The sequence below is a fragment of the Phasianus colchicus genome, chromosome 2, assembly GCF_987193195.1.
Source record: "Phasianus colchicus chromosome 2, bPhaCol1.hap1.1, whole genome shotgun sequence".
Classification (NCBI taxonomy): Eukaryota; Metazoa; Chordata; class Aves; order Galliformes; family Phasianidae; genus Phasianus; species Phasianus colchicus.
The window spans coordinates 51,862,980-51,890,711 of record NC_143437.1 but is presented as its reverse complement, the minus strand read 5'-3'; the positions used below and the strand labels follow the sequence as shown (position 1 = coordinate 51,890,711).

The window sequence follows — 27,732 nt, the reverse complement described above, 5'->3', positions numbered from 1 at the left end:
TGGAGGAGCAGATATAGCATACAGACCTGCAGAAGCAAGAACGCAAGCTGGGCTGACTTGTGATTCTTAATATTGTTTCTTTCAGTTCTTTGCTGAGAATGCTATATTCCTTCAGCACAGTCACATCTGTGTGCTATGCAGACAGCTTGACTGTGTACAGGAAACTTTTACAGGGCTATATATGCATTTTTCACAGTAAGTGCTGTGCAGTTGCAGCACTTCAACAAATCCTTGTACCCTCTGGTACGTGGTTGGTCTGCTTATGTGTACCAGCTACTTACTTGGGATTTCCAGACTTTGTGCCTGGAGAAAGAAGGCATTCCTGTTTATGTCTTTCCATTATGATGGTGTTCATTGGCATCACTTGGAAGGATGCTTCACTAGCATTTGCACCTGCAAACCTGCTAGTTAGGAGACTCTTGTCTTTATCCCTCTTTGGAAAGAGGAAGAAAACATTCCTGGCCATTATCAGAGGCATTTAGAGCTGCATAATGATAATATGGACGAAGTAAAGTGCTGGTTTCTCTTATGTATGTGTGTAAAGGTTGGTATTTACTGCCCTTTATCTTATGGAAATAAATTGTATGGCATTTTAAATGACTTGCAGAACCTCATGGTTGGTTGTGTAATAAAATTGTTCAACTGAATGTAAGGGCAATTAGGTTTTCTTCATGCATAGGTATGTGAGATATCCACACAGCTTGCTGTGTTTGGAGATGTTGTTGTTGTTTTCTTCTTCCCCATTCCACCTCTTTTCACCTTCAATGTAGGATTTTTTACAGTAGAGCAGTTATCTATCAGAAGATGGATGGTCAACTCCAAAGACAGCATGTTGGCTGCAGCCAGAGACAGATTCTGGACCAACAAGCCCATGAGTCAGACAAAAAGCTGCCTGCACATACAGTGACCAACACACTTGGGAACTGCTCATCTAAGAGAGAGGTCTGAAGAGGCAGTGTCACCTTGGGTTTTTATCTAGGTCATAGATCTTACACAGAGAAGGTGCTGCCTCTTACTACGTGGTTGGCAACACGTTGCCTCCTTAAGAGACAGCATTTTCTGAGTCTGTTTTTCAGGTGCACAGTCTCTGAAAGGCTGCAGTCTGCCATGGACTGATTTCCTGATTTAGCATTATAAGACTTACTGTCTTGAGGAGAGTAAAGAGAAAGTGCAAAACCTGAGGGCACTATTGATACAAGAAAGAACCCATCCTAACTGGTGTAACTTCCAGCATAGGAACTTTCCATAGCGTTAAGATTATTTAAAGTCTGCTCTGAGGTTCTCTCCAGTGCAGTCTTTTATTTTATTTCTACTTTCCTGTCTCTGTTGGAAATGTAGGTAATGTTATTGTTCTACCCTGAACAATCTGAATTTGTGGAATTAGTGTTCAGTAAAATGAGTTCTTCAGTTTCTGTTGTCTTTATGATTCATGGAGCTTTTTTTTCCTTTCAATGCAAATGGCTTTGTGTTGGCAACCGCTTATTTTTTCCTCTGTGGATCAAATTTGTTAGCAATCTTGTGCATTCTAAGCAGAGAAAGATGAAAGCCTTGTGTTCTCAGTGCTTCAGTATACACTAATAAGGTGTCTAAGGCCCTAGTTTTCTTTCATTTTAATCATGTTAGCCTCGGGCGTAGAAGTGTAATAAAATTTTTACAGCATGAGCCCATGGATTAGGAAGCTGAATCTTTCTGTATAGGGTTTTAAGCATATTCTGTGCACTTAAAAACTTATTTCGTGTGCAAGTCATGGACTTTTTTTTTTTTTTTTTTTTTTTTCTGCCCCTCTCCCACTGTGGTGAAACAATTAAACTATTTGCTTATGGCTTCAGTTTTAGACCTGGAATACTGCCAGGATTTGGTAGGGATCTCACAAATGACCTGTTTTGTCCATGTGGGATAAGCAGGATTTTGCATGTGAAGGTTTCCTTAACTTCTTTTCTTAACTTCTGTCTTGCTCTTTTTGTTGCTTATAGGAATTAGAGGTGTTTCCTATTTCCTTCTGCAAAAATATCTTGAATTGTTTTATTGTTTTTCATCTTGGGCTTTTATTTAGTCATCTTGATGCCACAGGGAGTTTCTTATGATCTGAACTGTATGTCACATTCATATCTTCTCAGCCTGGCAGACAGTGAAGTTTTTCCAGACTGCCTAAACCAGGGTTTCAGGTGGATTAAGCTCTGACTGTCTGCTTCATTACCTGCTTCTCTGTGGCTAAAAGTTTGTGTGGAGTGGTTGTAGAGCATGCAATTAAAAATACGTCTAAACCCTTTATATTCTTGAAATCAAGGCTCAGAGATGAGAAGCAGGAGGATGTAATATGGCAGAAAGGACACTCCAGAGGACTCTGCCAAGCAGTTGTCTGTTAAGGGAAATGACAGCTGCTAGCAGTCCTCTCCTTAGTCTGCCTGTTGTGTGATGTGAGGTTGTCAGATAACACACCAGGGGATTCCTCTCTATCCTGCTGCTCGTTGAGTCCTTCTGAGACACAGAAATTAACCTTTACCACTGCCCCAGATGTCTTTGGGAGCTCTTAGATAAGCAAGCAGTCATGTTCCTCTGTGCTTGTGGCCAACAGTTAAAGTGGGAAGCAGATGACTTCGATTTTTAGTCTTAGTGCTAAAGCATTAAGTTTCATGGGTTTTGCTTGTTTTTAATTAGCAGATAACCACTAAGGAGATAAAGATGGCTATCCTGATACTGACAGGAATTCAGTGCTCAGCCAACATCCTGCACCTTTACTGGATTGAGAAGCACATCCTTTAAATTTATTTAACTTGTGAAGTGATACTCATTTTTACACCCAGTGTGTGTTTCAGCCAGAAGTGCAAATAACTTGCACAGTGCGAAACAGCGGATTATCAGCATATGTTTTCTTGAGGGGGGGATAAAAAGGGATTAGATTATGATTAGGGATTTATTGCTGAGAGGAATTAAGCAGCAGGAGCTTTTTAAGGTCGTGGCTTCAAATTGCAGTCTTGCTGTTCTCCAGAATTTGCTATCTTACCTTGTTACGCTGTTTGAGAAACTTGGTTCTTAAGCTGCAGGAAGGAAGCCTGTGATCCCAAGTGCTGCAGTTAGTTGTAACACATTCTTTTACTAGACATTTACTGTAGAGTTTAAATGTACAAAATTAAATGGCTAGAAACTGCCGCAGTGTCTGGGTTTTGTAGTGAGTGATTTGATTCCTATTGCACTGCATCCTGTGGTTCCTTCACACAAGTGCCTCTGCACTAGGTGCCAGTGCTGCAGCTGTAGCAGGCTGTTGGGGTCTGTTAGCTCTCGCTGCCTGTAGCATAATGTTTATAAAATGCTCTGTGTAATTTGCATTTTGTCTGGGGCCTACAGGGAAGCTGGGGAGGAACTGTTTAGAAGGGCAGGTAGTGACAGAACAAGGGAGAATGGCTTTAAACTGGAAGAAGGCAGATTTAGACTAGGTATTAGGATGGCATTCTTTACTGTGAGGGTAGTAAGGCACTATAACAGGTTGCCCAGCGAGGCTGTGGATGCCCCCTCTCTGGAAGCACTCAAAGCCAGGCCAGATGGGGGCTTGAGCAATCTGGTCTAGAGAGAGGTGTCCCTGCCTGTAGCAAGGGGTTGGAATTAGGTGATCTTAAAGGTCCCTTCCAACCCAAACCATTCTATAATTCTCTTCTTTTTAAAATCCAAGCTACAAATCTTACTTGATTGTCTGAGTTTGGGTTTTTATCAATTTGTTTTGTTTTGGGGTTGTTTTGCTTCCTTCTTTCTGAAATGTGGTATAATATTACAAGTGGTGTAGTCTCCTGTAATGGAAGAATTGGAGATAATCCTTTCTTGATTTGCCATTATCTTGCTGCTCCTTATGCTGTTCTCTGAAAGCTTGGTTGTTGCTTTGTATCCTGATTAAATGCTAATAGACTTTTTCTAGTCATTAGCTAAACACTTGCCTTCTGCATACAGTGCTAACCCCTGTCTTGCACTCCTGTCATTGGAACAAATCTGGTTAAAGTGTTTCTTCACTAACGTTAGCTGTTAATGAACTCTTGCCCTATAATATTACTGTTATTGTGCTGAGTAGATTTTTATCTACTCAGGTTTATCAGGTTATTGCTTTTTGCCTAATAAGAATAATCTGAAGCCTTTTGCCTTTAGAATCTCAGATTAATTCTAGCTCTGATATAAATGAAAGTTAAATTACAAGTCTTAAATTCAATTTCAATAGTCATTAGGGCCTTTTGTAATCAAAGAGATGGCCTGTAGGCAGCTATTTTGCATGCTTTGCAGAAACCCTTATTCTAAGGGGTTTTAAGCCTGGAGATTGACAACTCTAAAATGCTGCTTCATTCAATCAGTAGCCAATTCTGTGTTGAAAAGGAAAACCTGCAGAACAATCTAGATAAGACAGCAAAATCAGTGCTCCAATTAAGTTTGGTGTGGTAACAAAAATATAACTAGAGCTTTAAATGTCTAGACTATAAGGGTTATGTTAGTGTATCAAAAAAAATGGAGACTGGATTGTGTACAAAAATTGTATTCACACAGAGAAATAGTTTTCAATGTACCTTAAACAATGCTTTTTGTTTTTTTTCCATAGATCAACGTTCGAGTTGTTACTGTGGATGCAGAGCTGGAGTTTGCCATCCAGCCAAACACTACAGGCAAACAGCTGTTTGATCAGGTCAGTGTGGGGTTGGTACAGGCTCTTGTTGCTTATGCTTAGAGTATGTTTAAGACTACTGGTTTCTTAAGTTTGAATTCCAAATCTTCCTACCTTTCTTTTCTCTGCCTCTTAAGTAAAGGCCCTGGTCCTAAGTTCTCTAAAGTCCATCACAGTGAAAGAAATAAGCAGTATATCATGCCATGTATGAAGCCCCTGTGCAACAGGACAGAGTAGAGACTTGCCTAGCCTGCCTCCAGAGATTCATAAAGAAGTGGAGAACACAAGTAGGGAAATTCCCTTCTCTTACTGTTACTCTTCCTGCCACTGCATTAACAGTGTACAGGTCTGTTTGGTGATAGACCTACAAAGGTCAGGTAATGACAACTAAACAAAGAGCACTTTGTGGAACTTTATTAGTCTTAAGTAGTTTGTTGTTATAAAACTGATTTAAGACCTTGGTTTCATCAGAAAAATCAACTTCTGAAATTTAAAATAGAACAAAATAATAAAAAGAGCTTGCATCTAGATATTTCTGCTGAAACTCTGAAAACTAAGAATTGATCTGTGTAGACTTCAGTTCCAGTATTTATGAAGTGCTGCAGCAATTCTTTTGCACTTCTCCTTGTCCCTAGCTAGTCTCGATAGCAAAGGGTGGTTGAGTTTTAACTCAAGTAGGTGAAACTGGCTAAACAATGTTTGTTCTGAGTTTCTCTTGGTACAATTTCTCACTTCAGTGAGTTAACTAGGACTTGCTAGGCTTTATGGCAGTGGTGCAGATTGTAGTGAGAAGTACTCTTCAAATAAGTAGAAGAAGTACTCTTTCAAACAAGTCCAAGTTGCAGAAAACAAAGGTAAGAACTGGGAGATTTACCTGCTGTAAGTGAAGATCAGGTTCAAGACCATGTAAAAAACTTGAAGGTGCATAATTTCACGGGACCTGATGAAATCCATCCACTGGTTCTGAGGGAATTGGCGGATAAAGTTGCCAAGCCCCTATCCATCATGGGTATGAATCATGGCAGTTTGGTAAACTTCCCACTGACTGGGAAAAGGGAAACATAACCTCTGTGCCTGGCAAGATCATGGAGTAGGTCCTCCTGAAGGCCCTACTGAGGCACATGGAAAATAAAGATGAGGTGATTGGTGATAACCAACATAGCTTCAGCAAAGGCAAATCATGTCTGACAAACTTGGTGGCCTTTCATGATGGAGATACAGCACCAGTGTATAGAGAAAGAGTAGCTGATGTGAATTTGTGCAAACCATTTGACACTGTCCCTTATGACATTATGATCACCAAATTGGAGTAAAATGGATTTGGTGGATGGACCATTCACCATATAAGGATATGGATAAGGAATTGGCTGGATGTTTGCACTCAGAGTTATGGTCAGTGGCACAGTGTCCAAATGGAGGCTGGTGACAAGTGGCATTCTTTATGGATCAATGCTTATGATCAATGCTGGGACTGGTGTTATTTAACAGCGTCGACAGAGATTGAGTGCACCCTCAGAAAGTTTGCAGATGACATTAAGCAGTTGACACCCTGGAAGGAAGGGATGCCATTCAGGGAGTCTTGGGCAGGCTTGAGATGTGGGTCCATGCCAATCTCATGAAGTTCAGTGAGGCCAAGTACAATCCTGTACCTGGATAGAGACAATCCCAAGCACAGATATGGTGTGGGTGGAGAATGGCTTGAGAGCAGCCCCGAAGAGAAGGATTTGGGGGTGTTGGCTTATGAAAGACTCAGCATGAGCCAGCAGTGTGTGCTTGCAGCCCAGAGAACCAACTGTATCCTGGGCTGCATCAAGAGAAGCATGACTAGCAGGTCAAGGGTGGTGATTCTGCCCATCTACTGTGCTCTCATGAGACTCCACCTGCAGTATGCATGCAGTTCTGGGGCCCCCAACAAAGGTCATGGAACTGTTGGAGTGAGGCTAGAGGAGGGCCATGAAGTTAATCAGAGATCTGAAGTGTCTCTGCTACGAGACCAGGCTAAGAGATTTGAGGCTCTTCAGCCTGGAGAAGTGAAGGTTCTGGGGGGACCTCATAGTGGCATTCCAATACCTGAAGGGGGCCTACAAGAATGCAGGAGAGAGATTTTATAAGGGTATGTAGTGACGAGATAAGGGGAAATGCATTTAAACTGGAAGAAGGCAGATTTAGACTAGATATTAGGAAGAAATTCTTTACTGTGAGGGTGGTAAGACACTGGAACTAGTGCCCAGAGAGGTGGTGGATGCCTGCTCCCTGAAGGCGTTCAAGGCCAGGCTGGATGGGGCTTTGAGCAACCAGGTCTAGAGGAGGCATCCCTGCCTATAGCAGGGGGTTGGAACTAGATGATCTTAAAGGTCCCTTCCAACGCAAACCATTCTATGATGATTCTTTGAAACAAATTTATTTCCTCCAAGAAACCAAATTATAATCACTGAAGAACTTTGCAGTACGCAAGTACCACAAATAGTGTGTTTAGCATTAGTTATAAGTTTAATTCCTTTTGATTTTCACTATTGTGGGATAGATTTAAAGTATTAATCAGCAATTTGGTGAAGCGCATCTGAAACACCTGCATATTTTTGGAGCTAGCATGTAGTGTTTGACCTTCCATTCCCTGCACATCACCCTTGTGTTACCCCCCCCTCCCTTCCATGTTAAACCAAAACAGAAAACTCAGGTTGTTCAGGACACAGCGATACAAATGACTAAAAGCTATGCTTTTAAAAGCAGCAGCTTAGACCAGAAAGTATAAATATGCCCTGTGACAGTGATTTGTTTATATCTGTTAAGAGTCATCTCTGGCAGAAGAGAAGCTACTTTCTTGACCTCTCACTGAGAAGCAAGAACTCCTGAGAAGGCAGGATACTTCAGATCCAAGGCACCTCTTGTCTGCTAAGTTGTTCTGTACCTCTGAAGACTGCTCTTGTTGCAGTGCTTGATGTGCTGTAGGGATGGAAAATCACCTCCTGAAGATTTGGCCCTTACCTCCTGTACCTTGGGTTTAAAACCTATCATTGGAAAGTTATCAGTATACCTTGTTGGGTTGCGCTTCTACACATCAGGAGGAAACTTCAGTAGAACTACAGCGCAAACTTGGGCAGATGAAGACTACATCTCACTTCAACTTTTCTCACAGCCCTTCTTTCTCTTCACCGGGCCCTTATCTTAGATGGAGTTTGCTCTCAGATAAAGCATATGGAAGCAACAGGTTTGCACAGGAATGGGGAGTGGCTCAACTTGAGCTGCAAAACCACTGCGGGAGGAAAAGATTGCTGAAGAAGCAAGCTATTTTTAAAAACCACAGCATGATTTCTTGGTCTGGCTATCAGCTAGGAAAATTACTCAGGCACTGCCCTTCTGCTTTATTGACTTTTCTACCTCAAATATATGATGCATAGGAGTCAAAACTCCCTGATAGAGGAAGAGGAAAATAATGAAACCACTTAATATTGAGTACAGCTCCACTCAAGCTGCAACTGTATCTGAGGTGTTCTGAGAACCCATGTAGAGGTCTCTGAAGCTGGCTGGAGGACATCTCCTTGGGTGGTCCAGGCTGTCCTGTGCCTTTCTACTAAAAAGAGAAAGAAATTCCCTTGGAGGAGAATGTGCCACTGGCAATTTCTGAGTGGGAACTGGCATAGCCAGTGCCTTACAGGGCCAACCACAAGTATGCAGCATCCTGTGACCCATCAGCTATTAGAGTTTCTTAAGGCAACTGCAGTATCCCTTTTGAGCAGATCATCTGACCAGGAGAGCATCAGAAGACTGAAGAATTGAAAGACTTCATTAAACAAACGTGAACTTGCCTAGCTCTGTTGAATGAATACCCCTTACAGTTCAGTCCTGGTTTTGAGGGATTCTTTGTCCTTTTTGGTAGAATAGATGGGCTTAAGATTTTCTACTTTATGCATTTTTATGCATTTCTTCAGCTCCATTATCTTGGATATAAGAAATATTTTGGTTCTTTTTTTAATTCTCGTTTTGCTGTGGAGGAAGTTTACAAAGTTGTTTCTCAGAATACAGGCTAAAAGATTCTTGTCTTTGTTCTTATTACCCCAAATTCTAAAGCTTAATATTTTTCCCTTCCTTGTCTTTAGGTTTTGGGAAGAAGCTGCAGGGCCATAACTTCTGTAAGCTTTCTGACTGTCTTAATTTACAGAGAATGCATACTTTTTCTTCACAAGAGGCGTCCAGAGATAATGACTTGATAACTGCTTGATTTGTGCAACTCTTCATTCTGACAATGTTGCAACACTTTTTTTGTGCAACAGGAAGCACCACTCTCAACATATGCCTGCATTTCTTCTATGTTGAGTAAAGTCTGATTCTGACCCTTAAACACATCTGGCCTTCAGAAAACTTGGTACCTTTGTGGTGACACAGGTGTTTGGGGAACGAGGGAAGAGGAGTTCTAGTCAAGAGAAGACTAAAGTATTTTCAGAGTCCGGCTCTTTTATAAAATAAAAACAAAGTTCTGGGGCTTCAGGAAATGGGTGGCTATACTAATGCACATGCGGTTTTCTTGGCCTGCTTTTATCACCAAGCATTATGTTGTCTGTTGATCAAGATGATACATAAGGAGTACTTCAGAGTGCTAGCCAGGATGATGTATTTTTTACCCACATCCCTTACCAACCCCTGGAAACTCTTTAGTACAAACTGCTGGCCTCTGGCTCACAATTTAAGGGCAAGTATAGCAAAAAATTAATAAGATATCCCCTAACTATTTGCTTTGGAACAAAATACTTGTGCTGCTCAAAGGGTGCATTTAGCACAAAGTTTGTTCCAGTAAGTGTTCTCTCTGGCCACAGCAGAGAGTGTCTTCAGCAATGCTTTAAATAGGGAGGGTGAAATATCCTTATTTGAGCTTATATAGCCCTGGTAACTATGTAGGTTGCTCTGATAGCTACAAAAAGCTCAATGACTGAGAGCAAATTCTCAGCTACAAAGTAGTATTTTTCAACATAGTCACCACCAGCTGTGCATTTGTGCCAGTGATGAACAAAAACAATCTATACTAGCAGAGGTGACCCACTGTTTCACAGCTGCTGTGATGGCACTGTTGCTGGGAAATGTTGCTCACACAGTCCATCTTTCATCAGCCCAAACAGATGGAAGCCAGAAGGCACTAAATCCAGTGGGTGTGGTAGGACAATCCAGCCAACATTGGCAGTGTTCTCCCTGGCCTTCAAACTGGTATGGAGGCTGGCATTATCATGTTGCAAGAGAAAGGCTGTTGTCTTCTCTAGCCTGACTCCAGAAATTTGAGCCTTCAGCTTAATCAGCATCACAATGTGTGCTCGGAATTGATGGTTTCTCTGGGTTCAAGGAAACCCAGAAGGATCACCTCTTTCCTAGCCCAAAGGATAGTACATATTACTCTGGAAGGTTGTATCTTGAACTTTTTCTTTAATGGGGAGTTGACACGTTGTCACTCCATGGACTGCTGCTGTGACTCTGGCTCGTAGGCATGTTACCATATTTTGTCACAGGTAATGATGTGATCCAGGAAACTATCACCTTCTGCTTTGTATTAGTTCAATAGTCTTGACTAACTTGCATGCAGTGTTCTATCTGTTCTTGTATGAGTACTCTTGGGACTCACCTGGAGCAAACTTTAAGATATTCCAACATCGCTGCCACTGCATGCTCTGAAGCTGATATTCAGCTCCGTACACAATTCCCTGGTCTGCCAATTCATGTGGGTGAGCTGATCAAGATGCTCTTCATTTCATGGTATGGTGGCTGTGCGTGGCCATCCAGACCTTGGTTTGTCTTTCACATTGCTGTTGCCACTGCTGAAAAACACTACCCACCACCTCACTGTGCTCACATCCACTGTTTGCTTTCCACAAACATTCAGCAAGCATTAATGAATGTCAGTGTGTGCCATTTGTCTGTGCATGGAGGAATTCAAATCCACCCCTGTGTTCCATATACACTTCCACGTCAGATGCCATTCTGTCAGACTGCCCCTCTGCTGCCATCTATTGTACAACAACAAAACATGATGGAATATTGGTGGGAAGGTTCAACCTCTGCTGCCACAGTCCACCTCTGATGCTGTGAGCCAGCATAATGAAATAGGAGGCATTACTTTCAGAGCAGCCCTCATTTAGAGTCTGTCATGCTTTTCTAAGTTGCAGAGTAGTTCTGAAAACCTCTTGCTTTCCACTCAGTTCAGCTCTGTGGTAATGCTCACGTCATTGTACCGGGGGCTACTTTGCAAAGTAGCATCAGGGGTGCATTTGGATGTATGTGCAGTGGATCTTCCCAGATCTCAGCTCTGCCTAGAGCATGGCTTTGCTGGCAGATGAGCTAGCAACAAACTACTGATAATAATAAGCAAGTGAAAATAGGAGATCAAGAACTTCTTAGGCTATCTTTTCTAACGAGGAAAAGGAACTTGTTGAAAAGAGATCTGTTTTCACTAGTAGGTGTATGATCCACACAGCAAGGGTATGTTTCAGGATCTTTGATCTGGTTGGTATTTACAGTGTGCGAATGTAGCCAACATCAGCCTCTTGTACCGAGGCAACTGTATATCTTTGTCAACTAGATGAAGTTAAGAGATGCAAGAGGAGTAGGTTGCCTGCAGCTTCAGTGGCTGTGGGATTTGTGAGGGTACATCAAGGAGAAGTAGTGGTGAACTGTTACCTACCATAAGTTTTTTTGACCTTTCTGTTACAGGTGGTTAAAACCATTGGTTTGAGAGAAGTGTGGTACTTCGGTCTGCAGTATGTAGACAACAAAGGATTCCAGACTTGGCTGAAGCTGGATAAAAAGGTAATTGCTGATTAAAAGTTACAGCTTGCATGATTCCTCATGTGTTACTGGCTGCAACTTCATAAACCCTGTATCTGCTGATTATTCTTCAATACTCATAATTTAAGAATTATTTGGGGGGAGAACTTTGTGACCTCCGTGGGAGCTGTTCATGTGAAGTGTGACATGGTGGAGACTTGGTCTTTCTGTATGAATGGTGGAAATTCTCACTGTAGATCAGCAGCTTGATACTGTATTCTGCTGTGTAGAAACAACTGGCTTTCTGTCTGGAGGAACATCTTGACTAATAGCAGCGTTAGTCTCTGCTTGGATAGGATCAGTTGCTTGTGTTGATTTAAAAAAAAAAAAAAAAGTTGCTTCAGGTCTGGGCAGAGGCTCAAATGTGTCTGATCTGCTTTTGTTTGTGAACGTGCAAACTTGAAATTCTTAGGAGGGAATGAACTGTCTTTCCTGATGGGGCAGTCAGTGACATACCTGCTTAGCATAAGGGGGCTGATGTGTCACAAGCACAGAACACTAGATGGTCTGCAGCACGGTAAACCCTGCATTTTTCAGAGGCTGAGATTTGCTTACAAGCAGAATTTTACTGTCTGAGTTTGAAATAACAATGCATCTCCTCTATATTCTCATATGAGTGAGCAGCTGGAATTAAAGAATGAGAATAATTAGCTGTCAGTCACTCGCTTGATGCAAAACTGCAGGAGGCCTATGGGCTGTAGCCTTGGAATTTATTTCCTAGAGTGCAAAGGCCATTGCACCCTCTTTATCTCATGCCACCAACTAGCACTGTTAGCAGGAGATGCACTGAGCTGAAGGTAGCTACTTCACTCTGAAGTGACACCTATTTGTCTTCGTTAAAGGAAAGAGATGGGATGGAATGTGTCCATTTTTAATTAATTTATTTTTTTAGAGACTGACTTCTCAGATAATTAATAGAGTGTTGGAGTGTGTTTAGCCTAAGCTCTGCAGGGAGTTTTGTGTATTTAGTTGGAGGTGAAAGACCTCTGTGTGCTGGAGAGTTCTCACTGTAGGGTGTGGGCCCAAAGTACTACAGAAATGTACTTCTGAAAACAAATGCCTTTTAAGGCAAATGTCTTAAATTCCTTTTTATGTGCAAAAGCAATTCTTTGTTTGCAGCCTTGTTAAGTTGTAGTGTCATCTCTGTCCTTAGGTTTCTGCTCAAGAAATCAGAAAGGAAAATCCCCTTCAGTTCAGGTTCCGTGCCAAGTTCTTCCCAGAGGATGTGGCTGAAGAGCTGATACAAGACATCACGCAGAAGCTCTTCTTCCTTCAGGTGAAGGAGGGGATCCTCAGTGATGAGATCTACTGTCCTCCTGAAACAGCAGTGCTTCTTGGCTCCTATGCTGTGCAGGCCAAATTTGGAGATTACAACAAAGATGTGCACAAGCCTGGATATCTCAATTCAGAGCGTCTGATCCCCCAGAGGTAAAGGAATCAATTGATTCAGGTTTTGTTTTTTTTTTCCTCCTCCTCCACCTCTTCCTCTTGTTATACAAAGTTTCACTGAAAGCATATTATTTTTCAATTGAACTGTATACATATGATTTCAGTACTCTTTTGATTTCTGTCCATCATGTTTGAGTATGTTTTTATGCTGACATTTCGGGGTGGTTAGGGAGAGGTAGTTGGGTGAATTCAGCAGAGGAAATCTTTGTAGGTTTCAGCTTTCCTAAGCCAGGCTGCCATGCTGGTAGTGTGTGTGAATGTCTCATCTTTAAGAAGAGGAGATGTCAATTGTGAATATGCCCTCCCTGGAGAAATGCAGGTTACATGTTCTTAATCCCAGTGTACAGTCCTCAAAATCTCATATCTGCAAAACGTTATCAGGCTAGATAGTCTGTCCCCACACAAGGTAAATATGTTACCAGACAAGTGCTTGTCTTTACTCCTCATTATGATGATCTGCACAGTGTCTAATTCCAGGAAAAATGCCAACTTTTTGTTCATTCTGAATAGCTCTGCTCCACAGAGCACATCTTCAGGCTGAACAAGATCTTTCTCTTGGTTTCAGTGAGACTTCATGAGTGGGACTGTAGCAGAATCAGCATCGATAGACACAGCAGAACACAAAGTCTAATCTTGCAAACATCTCTCTACTTGTGTTTAGGGTGATGGATCAGCATAAACTCTCCAGAGACCAGTGGGAGGAACGGATCCAGGTTTGGCATGCTGAACACAGTGGTATGCTCAAGTAAGTGTTTCATGTTGCTCCCTAGGCCTAGTTGCCTCGAGTTTGCTATTCTGGCAGCATGTTTTGAAATAGCCTCCAAGAGTCACTTGTGTGGGGAGCTCCTGGTGTCTGTTTTCTAATCCAACATGGAACCAAATGGTAAAATGGTAAAATTCAGTTGGGTTTTTATGCTGATGCTGAGAGCCAGTGGCTTTCTGAAAGCCCTGCACCCAAGTACAGTGCATCAGTGATGACTTTAAGTGGATGAAAGTAAAGGTGTGTCTCTAACCTTTAAGTTCATTGAAGCATTTTCACTGGCAGATTGGGAAAGTGTAGGGTACTGTTCTTTTCACACTTACTGTACTTTAAGACAATGAAGAACACTGGAAGAGATGAAAGTTGTTAATTGTCTCTAGAAATACCAGAGCTTGGCAAAGGACATAGGGTGTACGTGTGTGTGTGTGTGTGTGTGTGCATGCACAGAGAGAACTGAAAGCATAACTTCTGAAGTGAATTCCAAATGCAGAATGTTCAGTTGTAACTGCTGCGTTTTGATATGTTTAGGAAAAGGATTGTTGTTTTTTTGTCTTTTTCTGAGCACTCTTTGCTTTCTGAGATAGTCAGGGAAAAATGAGAAGCTAACATCTGCTCTCTTCCCTGCCTCACCCAGAGAGAATGCCATGCTGGAATACCTGAAGATTGCTCAAGACCTTGAGATGTATGGAATCAACTACTTTGAAATCAAGAACAAGAAAGGAACTGACCTCTGGCTGGGAGTTGATGCCTTAGGGCTCAACATCTATGAAAAAGATGATAAGTAAGGCTTTGTTTTCACTTCTCATCTACTGGAGTGAGGGCTGGTGTGGGAGCCAAAGGGCATTTCTTATTAACAGAGTGAGGGCAAAGTTTAGAACTTGCTTGTTGTCCTATAGGATGTGAAGCTGTGCTAGGAGACAGGCGCACTTCAGGTCATTTGTGCTTTCACGACTTTCCTGATAGCCTGACCTGCTAATATAAGAACAGATGTCAGCTGTAAAAATGTCATCCGGTAAAGCAAGTAATGGTTGTAGAGCTGAGTCTCAAAATAAGGAATTTACCAAGATTTTTCTTTAGGCAGGTTGCCAGGTATGTCAGCAGTAGATACAGTACAGGAACCTTGATAGGCCAATACGTCTGCAGAGTGCTAGGACATCTGAGGCCATCCCTGTCCTGGAATTAATGATAGATGTGTGTACAACTGCCAGTTTGTGAAAAAGGCAGGTTGTGGGGTAGGCGTGAAACCAACGCCAGATAACACCAAGAATCCAGGGAGGAGTTAACTTCTATTGATACTGTAAACCAAAGAATGAAATGGGGCCTTGCTGAGGTATACAAAATTTTAATCATCCCTTCTGGTAAGGACAGAGGTATTATTTGTTGGTTAGTAGGTGGAAAATAATAGACTACATCTATAAATAAGCATATACAGAAGGTCAGAACAGCTGTGTCTAAGCCTACCAGTCACTTCTAATACTCCACAGATTGAAGAGGACTGAAAATGAACTTTTTTTAAATGAAAGGATGCTGGCTGGACTGTGTGGGGTTTTTTCTGAATGTTACAAACCTTGATTTCATGTCATATATCTATAACAGACTCTCAGTGAAATACAGTGGGGATTTAACCCATTTTGTTTGTTTTCATCCATAAAGCTTTGAATGTAGCTAAAATATTAATTGGAGCTTCTGTTAAGATGCCAAAGAGAAATGCAGACTTTTCTGCAATGCTAATATGTGCTGTCACCTGGAAAACAAGGAGTGTCACTTGAAAGAAAAGTAGTTTCGCTCATGTAATACCTGAGTCTTGAATGACAAGTCTTGCTGTGTAACCATGGTCGCACAAACAGGTTTTTCGGGCTGCAACAGCAGACAGAACGTAGCCCTTGACTGGAGAGAGCCATCAAGAGCATTTGCAAAACAAATGTAGTGCTGGAATAAATGGCTCGTTTCTGCCATAACTCTCGATAACTCTGTAATTAAGTCTTTCGAGCAGATATGAGGACGAGAAAAATGATAATGTGCACCCTACCTGAGCCTTGTACGTGCAGAGTTTTGGGACTGGGGAAAAGCTGAAAAAGCAAAGATTTCATTACTGAAGCTCAGCAAATGATCTTTCCCAGCTACAGATGGGAGTTTGTTCTCAGTGAATGTCAGTCTCCTGCCTCCAGGCGTTTTCAAGCCGAGCCTTTTCTCTGCAGTTAGGATGAGAATCTACAGCAGAACTTGGACAACTAAAATACTTCAGTTAATGTCCTACCTCATTATCTAAGGGTGAAACTCTTAGAGTAGTATGAAGTATGCTAGAGTAGTTACTTAATCAAGTCATTTGTTGTCCAGTTCTTACTTAGTGTTACATGGCATCCTGTTGCATAATCTCACACTTGAGGTAAAAGTTAGGTGGTGGTAAATTCTGAAGAGAACATATTTTATTATTCACTTCTGATTAAAACTAAGCAGGTTATTTTAAGCTTGGGCCAATGAAATTATGTAGGAACTTTCGGTTCTGATGAAGTTGAAGCAAATTCCTCCAAAATTTCTACTTTTTTCCTTAACCGATGAGCTCCATAGAAGAGATTCACACAGACTTGGAGTGATTCACTACGTTGATTACACTTCTCTAAGTGCTGAACACTGCATACTCGTGCCTTCAACCCATTTGCTGGAAGTAATTGTCAGCACTTCAGTGTGCCAAGGAGGGACACATTGAAGGGGTTAGATAATAACAGGGAGAGTGCTTGGTGGTGTTAACATTTATGTAAGACCCAATTCTTAATGATTAACTGCTATCTCTAGAGAACATGTCCTCGGTAACAGTATGTTAAAAGAAACGCAACGTGCTACTAACCACACAAAGGTGGTATTTAGTTGGGGCAAGGGGAGGTGAAGGAATTCACTGCAGTCAGATGCACGAGCTGTTGAACTTGTTGCAGATCTAGGAGGGTATGTAAAGGTGGAGTACTAGGATGGCTCAGAAACATGTGATGTGATGAATAATTTGCTGGTTTTTGTATGCAAGACTCTAGAGACATTGAAAAGAAAATGAATAACGTAAAAGTCTGGACTGAATAGCATGAGAAGAGACTGTAAGGGAGGTGATCAGGCATCTCCCCTGTTCCTCTATGGAATTTTGTTTCAGCTGTTCTCCTTGCTGTTGAGAGAGTTGTGTCAAGCATTGCATCCCACTGAGTCTGTGTTTTAGAAGTAATGTGCGGGAAAGAATAGAGTTCATTACAGCATCTCTTAAAATATTTTTCCTTTTTCCAGACTGACTCCAAAGATTGGTTTCCCCTGGAGTGAAATCAGAAACATCTCCTTCAATGACAAAAAGTTTGTAATAAAGCCCATTGACAAGAAGGCACCAGTAAGTATACTGAGAATGGATATTACCTAAGAATAACTAATAGCAATTCATTCAGAATGAAGTTGTCTTCGAAGAGAAGAAAGCTGCAAAATTAGCATCAGTATCAAGGATGTATTTAGAGCAGTCTGCTTTTCTGTGCAGTTTAGGTAAAGAGCTTTTGGATGTATCAAATATGGAAAAAGGCAAGGATGCTACAGCTGCAGCCCAGTTCTTTACCTCCAGCAAGCTAGTAGGCGTACACTTAAATCTGAGATTCTCTGCTCATTCTGTGAGTCTTTTCTATAGCTGGATTGTACTTTAAGATCACTCTTCTCTCCATTCTCTCCAGCATATGGGAACTGGCATGCAATTTCTTTTGTGGTTGCATGATCTTTGAAAACTTACCACATGTTGCTGCCAAGCTGTGTGCATCCATATGGCTGTCCTTCTCAATGCTCACTTCCACCCTACAGAAATACTGAAAGCCACATAAGGGCCGCCATGTCCATTGACCTACTTGAATACTAGGGTAAATGGCAAGGATGTGATTTCTATGGAGAATTTAAATGTAGCTGCACTTGAGTATTAATATTTTATGTTTACACACTTCAGTTATTTTAGTGAAAAACTTGCAACTTATTTTGAGCTGTTGAAAACTTGAATAACTGGTATAGGTGGATGTCATTCTATAAGTCTTGTGAAACTGCTGGAATAGTTGAGAAAGACCTTCTCTCTTTCTCTTCCCCCACCCCAGTTATTGACCTTGCTGGATCAGTACAGACCTGAGAAACAATTTGTATTTCGGCTTTGGTTAAGGGTGAGGTCTTGTGAATCTCTTCAGCAGAAAAAGTGCCTTCTAGTAACTTGATCTTGACACACAGTGTTAGGATGTCCTTTCCTCTAGATAACAAGCCCTGGGTTTTGGGGGAGAGGGGCTTCTTTTTGTGATGTTTCCTGTCAAAACCAGCAAAAAACCCCAGAGATAGAAAGGTGCCTCTGTCAGGAATATATTTCTCAATAGAAGATCCTCTTTGTGATTTGGACTTGTACACAGTTCAAACATTAATGTCCTGTTTGTGGATCACAGCTTTTCCATCCACTCCCTAACAGTAAATCTGACTGAGTTTGAAATGGGAGGCTTGCAAAAGGTTGATACATCAAAGTGTTCGCAATGTTAACACCAATTATGTTTCCTTATTGTCTTGGTTGTCTTCTTCCCTGTGGGTGGTGTTACGTTTCTAATTAGGTATGAAAGAAGAATTGATCTGGACACTAATTCTGAACAGTCAGGAAGTTGTCCGGATCTTTTCATATGCTTGCATCTCTTTTGAAAATGGCAAGCGCTGGTAAATAAAGCAAAAACATTGAGTCTACCCTAGATCTGGGTGGGAAGCTCCCCTTTGTTCTCCACATCATTGTTTAAATGGACATTAATTAATGGATGGCATTCTTTGTCACCCTACCCACTATAAGCTTTTTAATTTTGAGGTCTGTCAGTCCACGTACTCCAAGATCTTCAGCGCATTTTTAAAATACCAAACAGCAGAGCTTCCAGCTGTGCTAGTCCAGGGGAGGATGAGGAAAGGAGGGGAATTGTTTGTGTTCTTACGTGAATGTTTTGTCCCTGGATTATATGGCATTAAATGATGAACACAACCACCATCTGTGCCCTTAGAATTTACTTTGACTGGAGGTGCACCTTGCTTCAAGATAAGACCTGTTCATCACAAAGTACACAAACAATCTGCTAGAAATAGGAGGTCAGACTGCAATTAGCAGTATTAGATTTGTATAGCTCAGAATGCCGTCGGCAGGACTTGGGGTCTGGGAGGCACAGCACACTTTGCTGATTATATGTGCAAAATGCATTGAAGGACATAAGTTTTCATCAGTGAATTCAGGAAAATCTACAGTGTTACTTTAGTAGTCTGCAGCACATTTTTAGTTTCATGCTTTATCTTTTCAGTCACAAAACCACAGAAACTTAAAAACTAATTGCTTCACATTGCCCAGATTGTTACCAGCCAGCCTAGAGTCTTCTGCAACTGTACCAAGCTTGGCAAAGCATCCTCTAAGTGGAGACCTTTGAGTCCATTAATTCTCTCTAGAAGGTGCTTTTTTCTAGAAAAGTAATTTGTCAACTCCATATGGAGTTGGATTATATAACCGACAAATATTGGGCTTCAGATAACTGTGCAAGTCCTGTTGTGACATTCCATTAGCCAGTGGATGTCTGTGTTGCAGTGGGTGGGATTAGTGGCAGGACGATGTCTGCAGTCAGCTGTCTGAAAAACTGACTGTGTGCTGTCTTTCCCAGGACTTTGTGTTTTATGCCCCTCGTCTGAGAATTAACAAGAGGATCCTGCAGCTCTGCATGGGCAACCACGAACTGTATATGCGACGCAGGAAGCCTGACACCATTGAGGTGCAGCAGATGAAGGCCCAGGCCCGAGAGGAGAAGCACCAGAAGCAGCTGGAAAGGTGAGCCTGTGTACAGATGGTGGGATGGGGAGGCAGAGGTAAATGATACATGTCTGCCAGAGTTCCTCAGATGCTTTAAATGAGGCTGTGAGCCATCTGCCTTTGGGAGAGGTGTGTGTGTATAGTCCTAGAGCTCTGGCTCACAGTGGTAGGACTCGGGGTATTCTGCAGTGGGAGCACGAGAATTCTTCTGGCTCACATTTGTGTAGTCTGCTCTCCTGTCTGCGGTCTTAAGAGCTGGTTCTTCAAGGAGCCATGCACGTGAAGTCACTGTGGGCTCCTGTGTGGGGTCCTATACCTAGAGAGAGGTTCTCCTGACTCTGGTACGTGTTGGACTGTGGAGCGGTTGGGAGCTAAGGGAGCAGACTTCACAGGGAATGTGTGTACGCGGTGAGCAGGCGAGAGGACTAGAAGACCTCTTAGAGGCCAAGGGAAAAAGATTAACAATTCTGCTGGACTCTCTACTATGGCTGCAGATTGCTTACAATTCAAGAAATCATCCTGATTTCTCCTGTATTTCTGACTTTTTCATCTGCATTCCTCAGTGCTCATTTCTACGCTTCCTTGATTTTCCTTATTACAGAAGTAGTAAAATACATCTCCTCTGACATGTAGCACAGAGCCATGATTTTCTCTCTCTGCATCTAGTGTTTATTTGATTCTCTAAAGTTCTGGGGTAGCCAACAGAAAATTGAAGTACTTTTATGAAACATGAGTATCCAAAACTGAGCAAAAACTGAAGTGATTAAGGATGCATTTCTCAGTGCATTTCTGTCTTCTGGCTTCCGTTTGTGGCAGTCACACAGCCTTGTCTTATTTAACTGTCTGGCTAGATGACTAGCCAATTTTCTTGCCTTGCTGTGGTTTATGTCTGAAAGTGAGCTTCAAGCATGAAATCTGTTCTTAAACAGGCAACAACTAGAAAATGAAAAGAAGAAGAGGGAGACAATTGAGAGGGAGAAGGAGCAAATGCTGAGGGAAAAAGAAGAGCTGCTGGTGAGGCTACAAGAGTATGAAGTGAAGACTAAGAGAGCAGAGAAAGGTAAAGTGCTTGCATTGCTTAACCAGATGATGTGTACTGTGCTTCACAATTAGCTAAGTCTAGTGACACCAGGATCTCTTGGCAAGGCATACTGATATCTGCTTATATGGATAAATGCACGTGCATGCACTACTGACATCATCCAAGGCATAAGTCATGACATCTGCTGCTATCAGTGGGAGTTGAAGGTCACACTAACTCTTTTTTCCTGTTGCCGGGGGATTTTAGCATGAGCCTTTTGCAGCAGTGAGAACCAGAGCTCAGCTGGCACATGCTTTTTACTTAACTCCGAACACAAAAAATGGTTTGGTAACAAGTCCCTCCAGTGAAATGGAAGCTTCTGTTTCAATGCACAAATGAGCAGCTTGGAGACAGCATCATCTGGTCCTCACAGTAAACTGTCAACTAAGGGCAGCAGGATCATGTTAGTGCAAATACCTTGTAGATGATTTAATTATAATATGCAACCGACAGCTTTTGAATTTGGTTACTTGCCGTATTTTGTGCAATACCTACTTGTAAGTGCAGTGAAGAAATATTGCAGGCTGGAGTCATGTGCATGTCATGACTTCTGCAGTTAACCTATGAGCTTGTCTTTGCTTTGCTTGTCTTTTGGTGGACTAACAGCGTTGATCTATTTTTTCCCAGAGCTCTCAGATCAGATCCAAAGAGCTCTTCAACTGGAGGAAGAAAGGAGACGAGCTCAGGAGGAAGCAGAACGTTTGGAAGCTGATCGTCTGGCTGCTCTGCAAGCCAAAGAAGAGCTGGAGAGACAAAATATCGACCAGATAAAGAGCCAGGAACAGCTGGTAAGACCCAATCACTTTTGGCTAAGATATGCTATGCCTCTTACCTTGGAGTCAAAAGGGGAAAAAAAATCAAGCAATGTATACTTTGTTCTTAATTTCCTATTCAGTCTTTACTAGAGGGGAGTGTAACACGTGGGTCTTTTCAAAGTCAAAATTGTGTATTTGTTGTGGGGTTGTTTTTTTTTTTTTTTAAGTCCTTAATTCTAGTGTTATTATTTAACAGGCTGCAGAGCTTGCAGAGTATACAGCCAAGATTGCACTTCTTGAAGAGGCAAGGAAGCGTAAGGAGAATGAGGTTGAAGAATGGCAGATTAGAGTGAGTATTCTGTCGAAGTTGCTCTTGAAGTTCTTTGCTTGAGCAGTGTGCACCGTGGTGCTTTAGTCAGAATTCAAAATAGAAAGTATTGAACACAGTCCCGCATGGCATCCTTGTCTCTGAATGGGAGAGATATGGATTTAACAGGTGGACCACGCGGTGGCTGAGGAATTGTGGGGATGACCACACTCAAAGAGTTGCAGTCAACAGCTTGGTGTCCAAGTGGAGACCAGTAACAAATGGCATTTCTCATGACATTAGGGCTGATGCTGTTTATTAGCTTTGGTGACGTGGACAGCGGGACTGAGTGCCTGCTCAGCAAGATTGCTGATGTCAGCCTGACCACATCCATTGGTGACACACTGGAAAGAAGGGATCTGGAGGGACCTTGGCAGGCTCAAGAAGTAGACCTATGCAAATCTCATGACCTTTTCACTTTTGTTTGTTTTCCCCAAAGGCTAGGGAAGCCCAGGAGGATCTGGTAAAGACAAAGGAGGAGCTACACTTGGTAATGACTGCTCCACCTCCACCCCCACCCATCTACGAGCCGGTGAACTACCACGTGCACGATAACCTGCATGATGAGGGGTCTGAGTACTCTGCCTACAGCGCAGAGTTCTCCAGTGAGGGGATCAGGAATGACCGCAATGAGGAGAAACGCATTACTGAAGCAGAGAAGAATGAGCGTGTGCAGAGGCAACTGAAGGTAAGAGAAAGTGTTCGGAGGAGGAGAATTGACAAAAGATTTTGTTCATAGAAAATAGGTAATTTAACCTCTTGGTTAAGCACACAAAGCATGATTTTTTTTCCTTTGCTTACGGGTCCTATAGGGAAGTTTGAATTAAAGGCAGTGTACAAAAAGGTTGTTCTTGTTGTTCAGACTTTGAGTCATCAGAAAGTTGCATCATCCATACTGTTTGTTTATGGGAACCATATGTTGAATTCACATGGTGACTTGTCTGGTCATCTAAGAACTGTCAAAAAAGTCTCACCAAAACCACTGCTGTTGGAAGTTGAAAGCTTCTTGTGTATAATTTGTATTTAATATTCTCTCCATTGCAGGCACTGACAGATGAGCTGGCGCAGGCTAGAGATGAAGATAAGAGGACCCAAAATGATATCATCCACTCGGAGAACGTGCGACAGGGCCGTGACAAGTACAAGACGCTGCGGCAGATCCGACAAGGCAACACCAAGCAGAGAATTGATGAGTTTGAGGCAATGTAAGGAGTGCTTACAACAAGAAGGCAAGACTGTGGGAAAGGCAGATCTTAATGCTGTGGTTTTGGTTTTGTTTTTACCCTGAGGAGGGGTCACTGTACGGTATTTAACAAATGTTCTCTAAACCCAGAGGTGTTTGCATCTCCCTTTTCTTTCATACCATGTATTAAATTTGGTATAGTTAAAAATCGATCTTACCTCTGCTCCTGGTAACTTGCTCATGCCTTTGCTTAGTGCCAAAAGGCCTTATGTCACATCTCTCTCTAGCCAACACAAATCCACATGTAGTTGTAGAGGCATGTCCTGTGCAGGTGCTGGATTCACCTTGGTCTAAAAATTAGCAACTGGGGGTGAATTTTGTGCCATATGTCTTTGTGTTACAGTGTGATGTCCAACAGGTGAGAGGTTACAAGTCAGGAATTGCAAACAGCTGTGTGTGCGCTGATGCATGCACAAGCACTCTGTTTTCTTTGTCTTTATGCCCTCCTGACACACAAACAAAAGAGAACTGACAGCACCTCAGAAGTGTACTGCATTGAAATAAGGCTTTTCCTGATTGCTGTGCTTAACTGGAGAAGTGCTGCAGCGACAGCTCCAAGTGTGGCACAGAACAGGGCACCCTCCTCCTGTAACAACTAGGCAAATATTCTGTTGGAATAATACACTACTGTGTTTGCATTCCAGTTTCATAACTGATCAGTTATAGTGTAGTATTTATATATATATATAAAATATGCAGTATGTGGATTGAAGTACTAGTTTAAAAGGGAAATAGTTTTGCTCTGTATATTTTGTTACTTTTCAGATTTAATGACTCGCATCTGTAAAGACGCCTGAACACTGTAGTCTGCAGTATAACTGATTATTTACTATAAAGCATTATTTGTAAAGATCATTTTTTTACTTAATGGAAATTGATATGTACACATGGATCCAATATATACAATTTTACTGCACCTATTTTTCTAACAAATTTTCTAATTTTTTAAATGTTTGATTTAAAGTTTCAGACTCCAAACATGAAGGGACTGCTTGTTTATATCACAGGTGTATCTCTCTATTAGAGAGCATTTCTGTGACCATTCCTTCCCCACTAATCTCCCCCTTTTCCTTGAAAATCTGTTAGAAAGTGAGATACAGCATGGTGTCAGCTCTTCTCTTCCATTTACAACATCTGTGCTGCTTTATACTCGAGTTGAATCTTCTTGTGTGGTGTTGTGTTTTTTTTTATTTGCAGCAGCAAACATCTAAATAAAAGATCTGCAAAGTAACAAAGGATTTTGAGTTGAGTGTTTCATGAGTAGGAGTGTATTTTAATGAAAAAGGGTGCTGACTTCTCACTTCCAAGGCTAGTGTATGCTTCCCTTCTTTATTATGTCCTTAAACACCGCTGAGCTGGCAAGAAGGGATAATATTTGCTGTAATGATGAATGGAGACCATCTTCACCTGCTCCGAGGGAGAGGTAAGTAACAGCAGCACCAGGTAAAGCTGTATAGATGAGGTTTTTAAGCGTGCATTTCCACTTAGTTGACATGAATAAGTGATAAGCTGAACTGTGCCATACACCATATGGATCCGTCTGACATGTTAACACCAGTTCACAGCAGCTGCTGGTAAAAACAAGGAACTCCCTCTAACAGTATTTATTCTATTAGTTGGATGTGCCACACTCCTCCCACCAAAGGAGAATTTATAACTAACTGGGTAGTACAGCACACATTAGAAAGCTGTGTGGCATGCAGGCCAAATTGTTTTTGGATCAGTAGTATGGGCACTGGAGATAGTTCTGAAGCACTGCTTGTTATAATTTTGCAGTAAGAGATGAGGTAGTTTTTACTTTCCTTTGGTCACAAAGCATGAAATCTGGAGTGAAATAGTAACTTTTTTTTTAATAAGAAAATGGTCATTTATCTCTATGCAATATTCCTTATCTGTGTTTGAACAACTGTAACTCTATATCCAGAAAGAGAAAGCTGCATACCATCTGTCTACTAGTGCCTTGTCAGCATAATGCCTTTCAGTTTGTTACTCCTGAGAAACAATATTCACCTAGAGATAAAGGTTAAGTGTATGATAAGATAACAAAGCTTTAGATTTTTGAGAAATAAAACCTTCAGTATCACAACCATTCAAACTTACAACTCAATTCCCCAAACACAGAAGTAGGTGTTCACCATGCTTAGAATGTATGCACCACTCCCATCCCAACTATCACCCACTGAGAAGGGAAGGCAGGCCATTATCTTCATGATTTAAAGTTTTCCATATTTGAATGCAGTATAAGTGTAAAGTCCATCCACGTGTTTGGCCTGCGGAACACTTCTTCCCACTGAAGCACTGATGGAGAAATGGGGTCTGCAAAACCAAACAATTGCTCTGCAAGAAAGCAAAATGAAAGGTCATAGGGCTACTTTTCATTTCACCTTACCCAAAGATTTTATTAGGTCCAGGCCCAAATGACTGCACAAACAAGCTGTTTCTCCCAGTTCTTAGCCAACGTCAGCTGTTCTGGAGTTCTTTGTCTTATTTGTAATAAACTGTAGTTATGCTTTTGAAGCATCATTTATATGCTGTTAAACTTGGATCACTCAGTGAAGAATTCAGTCTGCAGCAAAGAACTTTCTTTGTTGTATAACCAAAAGTAAAGGGGCAAATGCACAATTCAAAAGTGGTAGAATAGGTGATGCCACTTCATCTTCATTGTCTGTAATGCGTTACTAGGCTTAGGGTACGGATAATTGCTGTCACTAAGAAGCTCTAACAGAAAGGCAAATGCTTTAAGAACATCCAAACCAAGCTCAGGAGGAAGCCTGCAGACCACATTATTAGTGATAATATTTTTCTGAAAAAGTAGTATAGCAAGGCTGCAGAGAGAGTGGTGAGGTGCTGGAACAGGCTGCCCATAGTGGTTGTGGATGCCCCATCCCCAGAGGTGTTCGAGGCCAGATTGAATGGAGCCCTGGGCAGCCTGGTCTAGCATTAAATAATGATGTGGCAGGGGGGTTGATTCATGATTCTTGAGGTCCCTTCCAACCCTGGCCATTCTGTGATTCTATGAAGTGACATGAATCTCCAGCTTAAGCCTTTCATCTCAAATACCAAAAGCAAAGCATTTACTGTCAGACAATCAAGTGTCAGTACTTCTCTGTTCAATGCTTAGTTTATGCAGGGCCTGGTCACTGAGCAAAGGATTTCCTGTACATTTCTCAGCCTTCAGAAACTTCTCTCTTTATGTTAAGACCAGAGTTCAGACATGCAATAGTTCCTTTAAGACTTTTGAGCAAGCTTCATTTTCTGTACCTTCTATTGAAATAGCATGTGGATATAAAATAAACACAAATATCTGCAAGGTTGAACTCTAATAGACTTACTTCTTGAGCTCAGTTTTGATGTAGTTCATAGCATTTTTAAAACAGCCAAGTTGTAGAGAAAACCACTCAGGAACAAGTCTTGAATCACCACAGCTAGAGCTCTGTACATATCTTTCATTCCCTGCTCTATTTGTCTTCTGCAGGACCAAGCACTGACCCAGAACATTCCCATGCTAACAAAAAGCTTTGCCTGTCAGTTCCTATTGATGACCCGGAGTTTCTGCACTAAAACACAGGCATTGCTTCCAGCAGGATCAAAGCCTGAGATTGCAAGTCTCTTAGGACAGGGACTGGGGGCTGTATGTCAGGCACATGGTAACAGTGCAGTGCAAATATGGTTTAGAAGGCAAAATAAACATTTTCTTCCACCCAAATTAACATCAGCTTTTATCAGTAAAGAACTTACTTGCACCAAGCTTGGCTCCCCCTAGGAACTGATCACGTGAGCCAAAAGTTGACTGGTCCCAGACAGTCAAGTGTAGACATGACTGCTGTAGCTGAGCTGGGGTAACATCAAAGACAAACAAGTGTTTCCACTGAGGACAGTCTTCTTTCTTCACCACAGGTGACTTTTGCTTTAACTCTGCTTGGTCTGAAAGGATAAGACAGCTTTTCCCCCCACCCCCCAAAAAATAAATACAGTGCAAGTTCAGCAAGTTTACTGATCCAAGCAGTATTTCTCAATCAGAAAACAGAATGTTTGCACTACCCTAATCAGGATACTTTGATTTGCCTTAAATAGCTTAAGCACAAGGTAGAAATGATGCTATTCAGTTTCTTTTCGGGATTGGCTTTTTCTTCCTGCCATCAGTGTGGGTCTCCAAATCTGCTTTTCCTCTGTTGTCAGTGACTGTTGAAGGAATCCTTAGTGAATTTTAAATTTTAATGACAACAGCAAACTCTGATGTTTCATTCAGGACACCTCACTGCCCTTCTGAGGGCCGCTGTTCTGCAGATGCTCAAGTGTGAACTGGCACCACTATGAACAAGACTGACCAAGTGTGGACAGTGCCATTTCCATACAACAGTCTCCTGCTGACAACAAGTTAATTCTTACCTCTATACGGGATGTTTGCATATTTTCCATTTGAAGTGTTAAGTCTCATACATACCCTTTAACGAACGAGTTCAGCGTTCCAGCGGATCTCAGCACAGGCAAGTTCCTGGCGCCAAATATCATAACCTGAAGCTGGCAGTTGGAAAGTTCTTGGTCTTTTTTTCCTGAAATAGGAAAGGTTATCGCATTAAGTAACCAATTAGTCCAGTTGATAACATAAGATGTCACTAATTAAAAAGGAATATTACAATTTTGATAAGGATCCACTGCTGCATAAGATGATCAATGCTCTTTTACAGCTCTATTTACAGGGCAAGGACACAGGGAATTGCAGACAGAAGAAGAGTAGAAGAAAGCCAGCTGGTGGCTTAGGGGTTATTCAGAAAAGAAAGGCAGTAGAACTAATCTAACAGCTAATTAAGGTCTTTCTATTGGTCTCTACATG

At 41.7% G+C, this 27,732-nt stretch overlaps 2 protein-coding genes across 14 annotated transcripts in view; one reads left to right on the top strand and one right to left on the bottom strand.

Moving 5' to 3' along the window:
- EZR (ezrin) overlaps positions 1-23,050 on the top strand; it is a 35,173-nt gene extending 12,123 nt beyond the window's left edge. The window contains exons 2-13 of the mRNA XM_031611502.2: positions 4,574-4,657; positions 11,327-11,422; positions 12,594-12,868; positions 13,551-13,634; positions 14,284-14,430; positions 16,914-17,010; positions 19,307-19,470; positions 20,382-20,512; positions 21,161-21,321; positions 21,545-21,637; positions 22,095-22,343; positions 22,700-23,050. Of these exons, the coding sequence (XP_031467362.1) occupies positions 4,574-4,657; positions 11,327-11,422; positions 12,594-12,868; positions 13,551-13,634; positions 14,284-14,430; positions 16,914-17,010; positions 19,307-19,470; positions 20,382-20,512; positions 21,161-21,321; positions 21,545-21,637; positions 22,095-22,343; positions 22,700-22,864 (1,746 nt within the window). The 3' untranslated portion in view covers positions 22,865-23,050. The remainder of the gene's footprint in view (positions 1-4,573; positions 4,658-11,326; positions 11,423-12,593; positions 12,869-13,550; positions 13,635-14,283; positions 14,431-16,913; positions 17,011-19,306; positions 19,471-20,381; positions 20,513-21,160; positions 21,322-21,544; positions 21,638-22,094; positions 22,344-22,699) is intronic.
- An 888-nt stretch (positions 23,051-23,938) lies between these two features.
- Positions 23,939-27,732, bottom strand: part of SYTL3 (synaptotagmin like 3) — a 32,725-nt gene continuing 28,931 nt past the window's right edge. For 12 of the 13 annotated variants that reach the window (XM_090135682.1, XM_090135674.1, XM_090135681.1 and 9 more), the window contains 3 exons: positions 27,343-27,451; positions 26,637-26,839; positions 23,939-25,235 (listed from right to left, as the gene is read on the bottom strand). In XM_090135682.1, coding sequence (XP_089991808.1) covers positions 25,105-25,235; positions 26,637-26,839; positions 27,343-27,451 — 443 coding nt within the window. In that variant the 3' untranslated portion in view covers positions 23,939-25,104. The remainder of the gene's footprint in view (positions 25,236-26,636; positions 26,840-27,342; positions 27,452-27,732) is intronic. The other variant, XM_090135683.1, reaches the window with a different exon arrangement.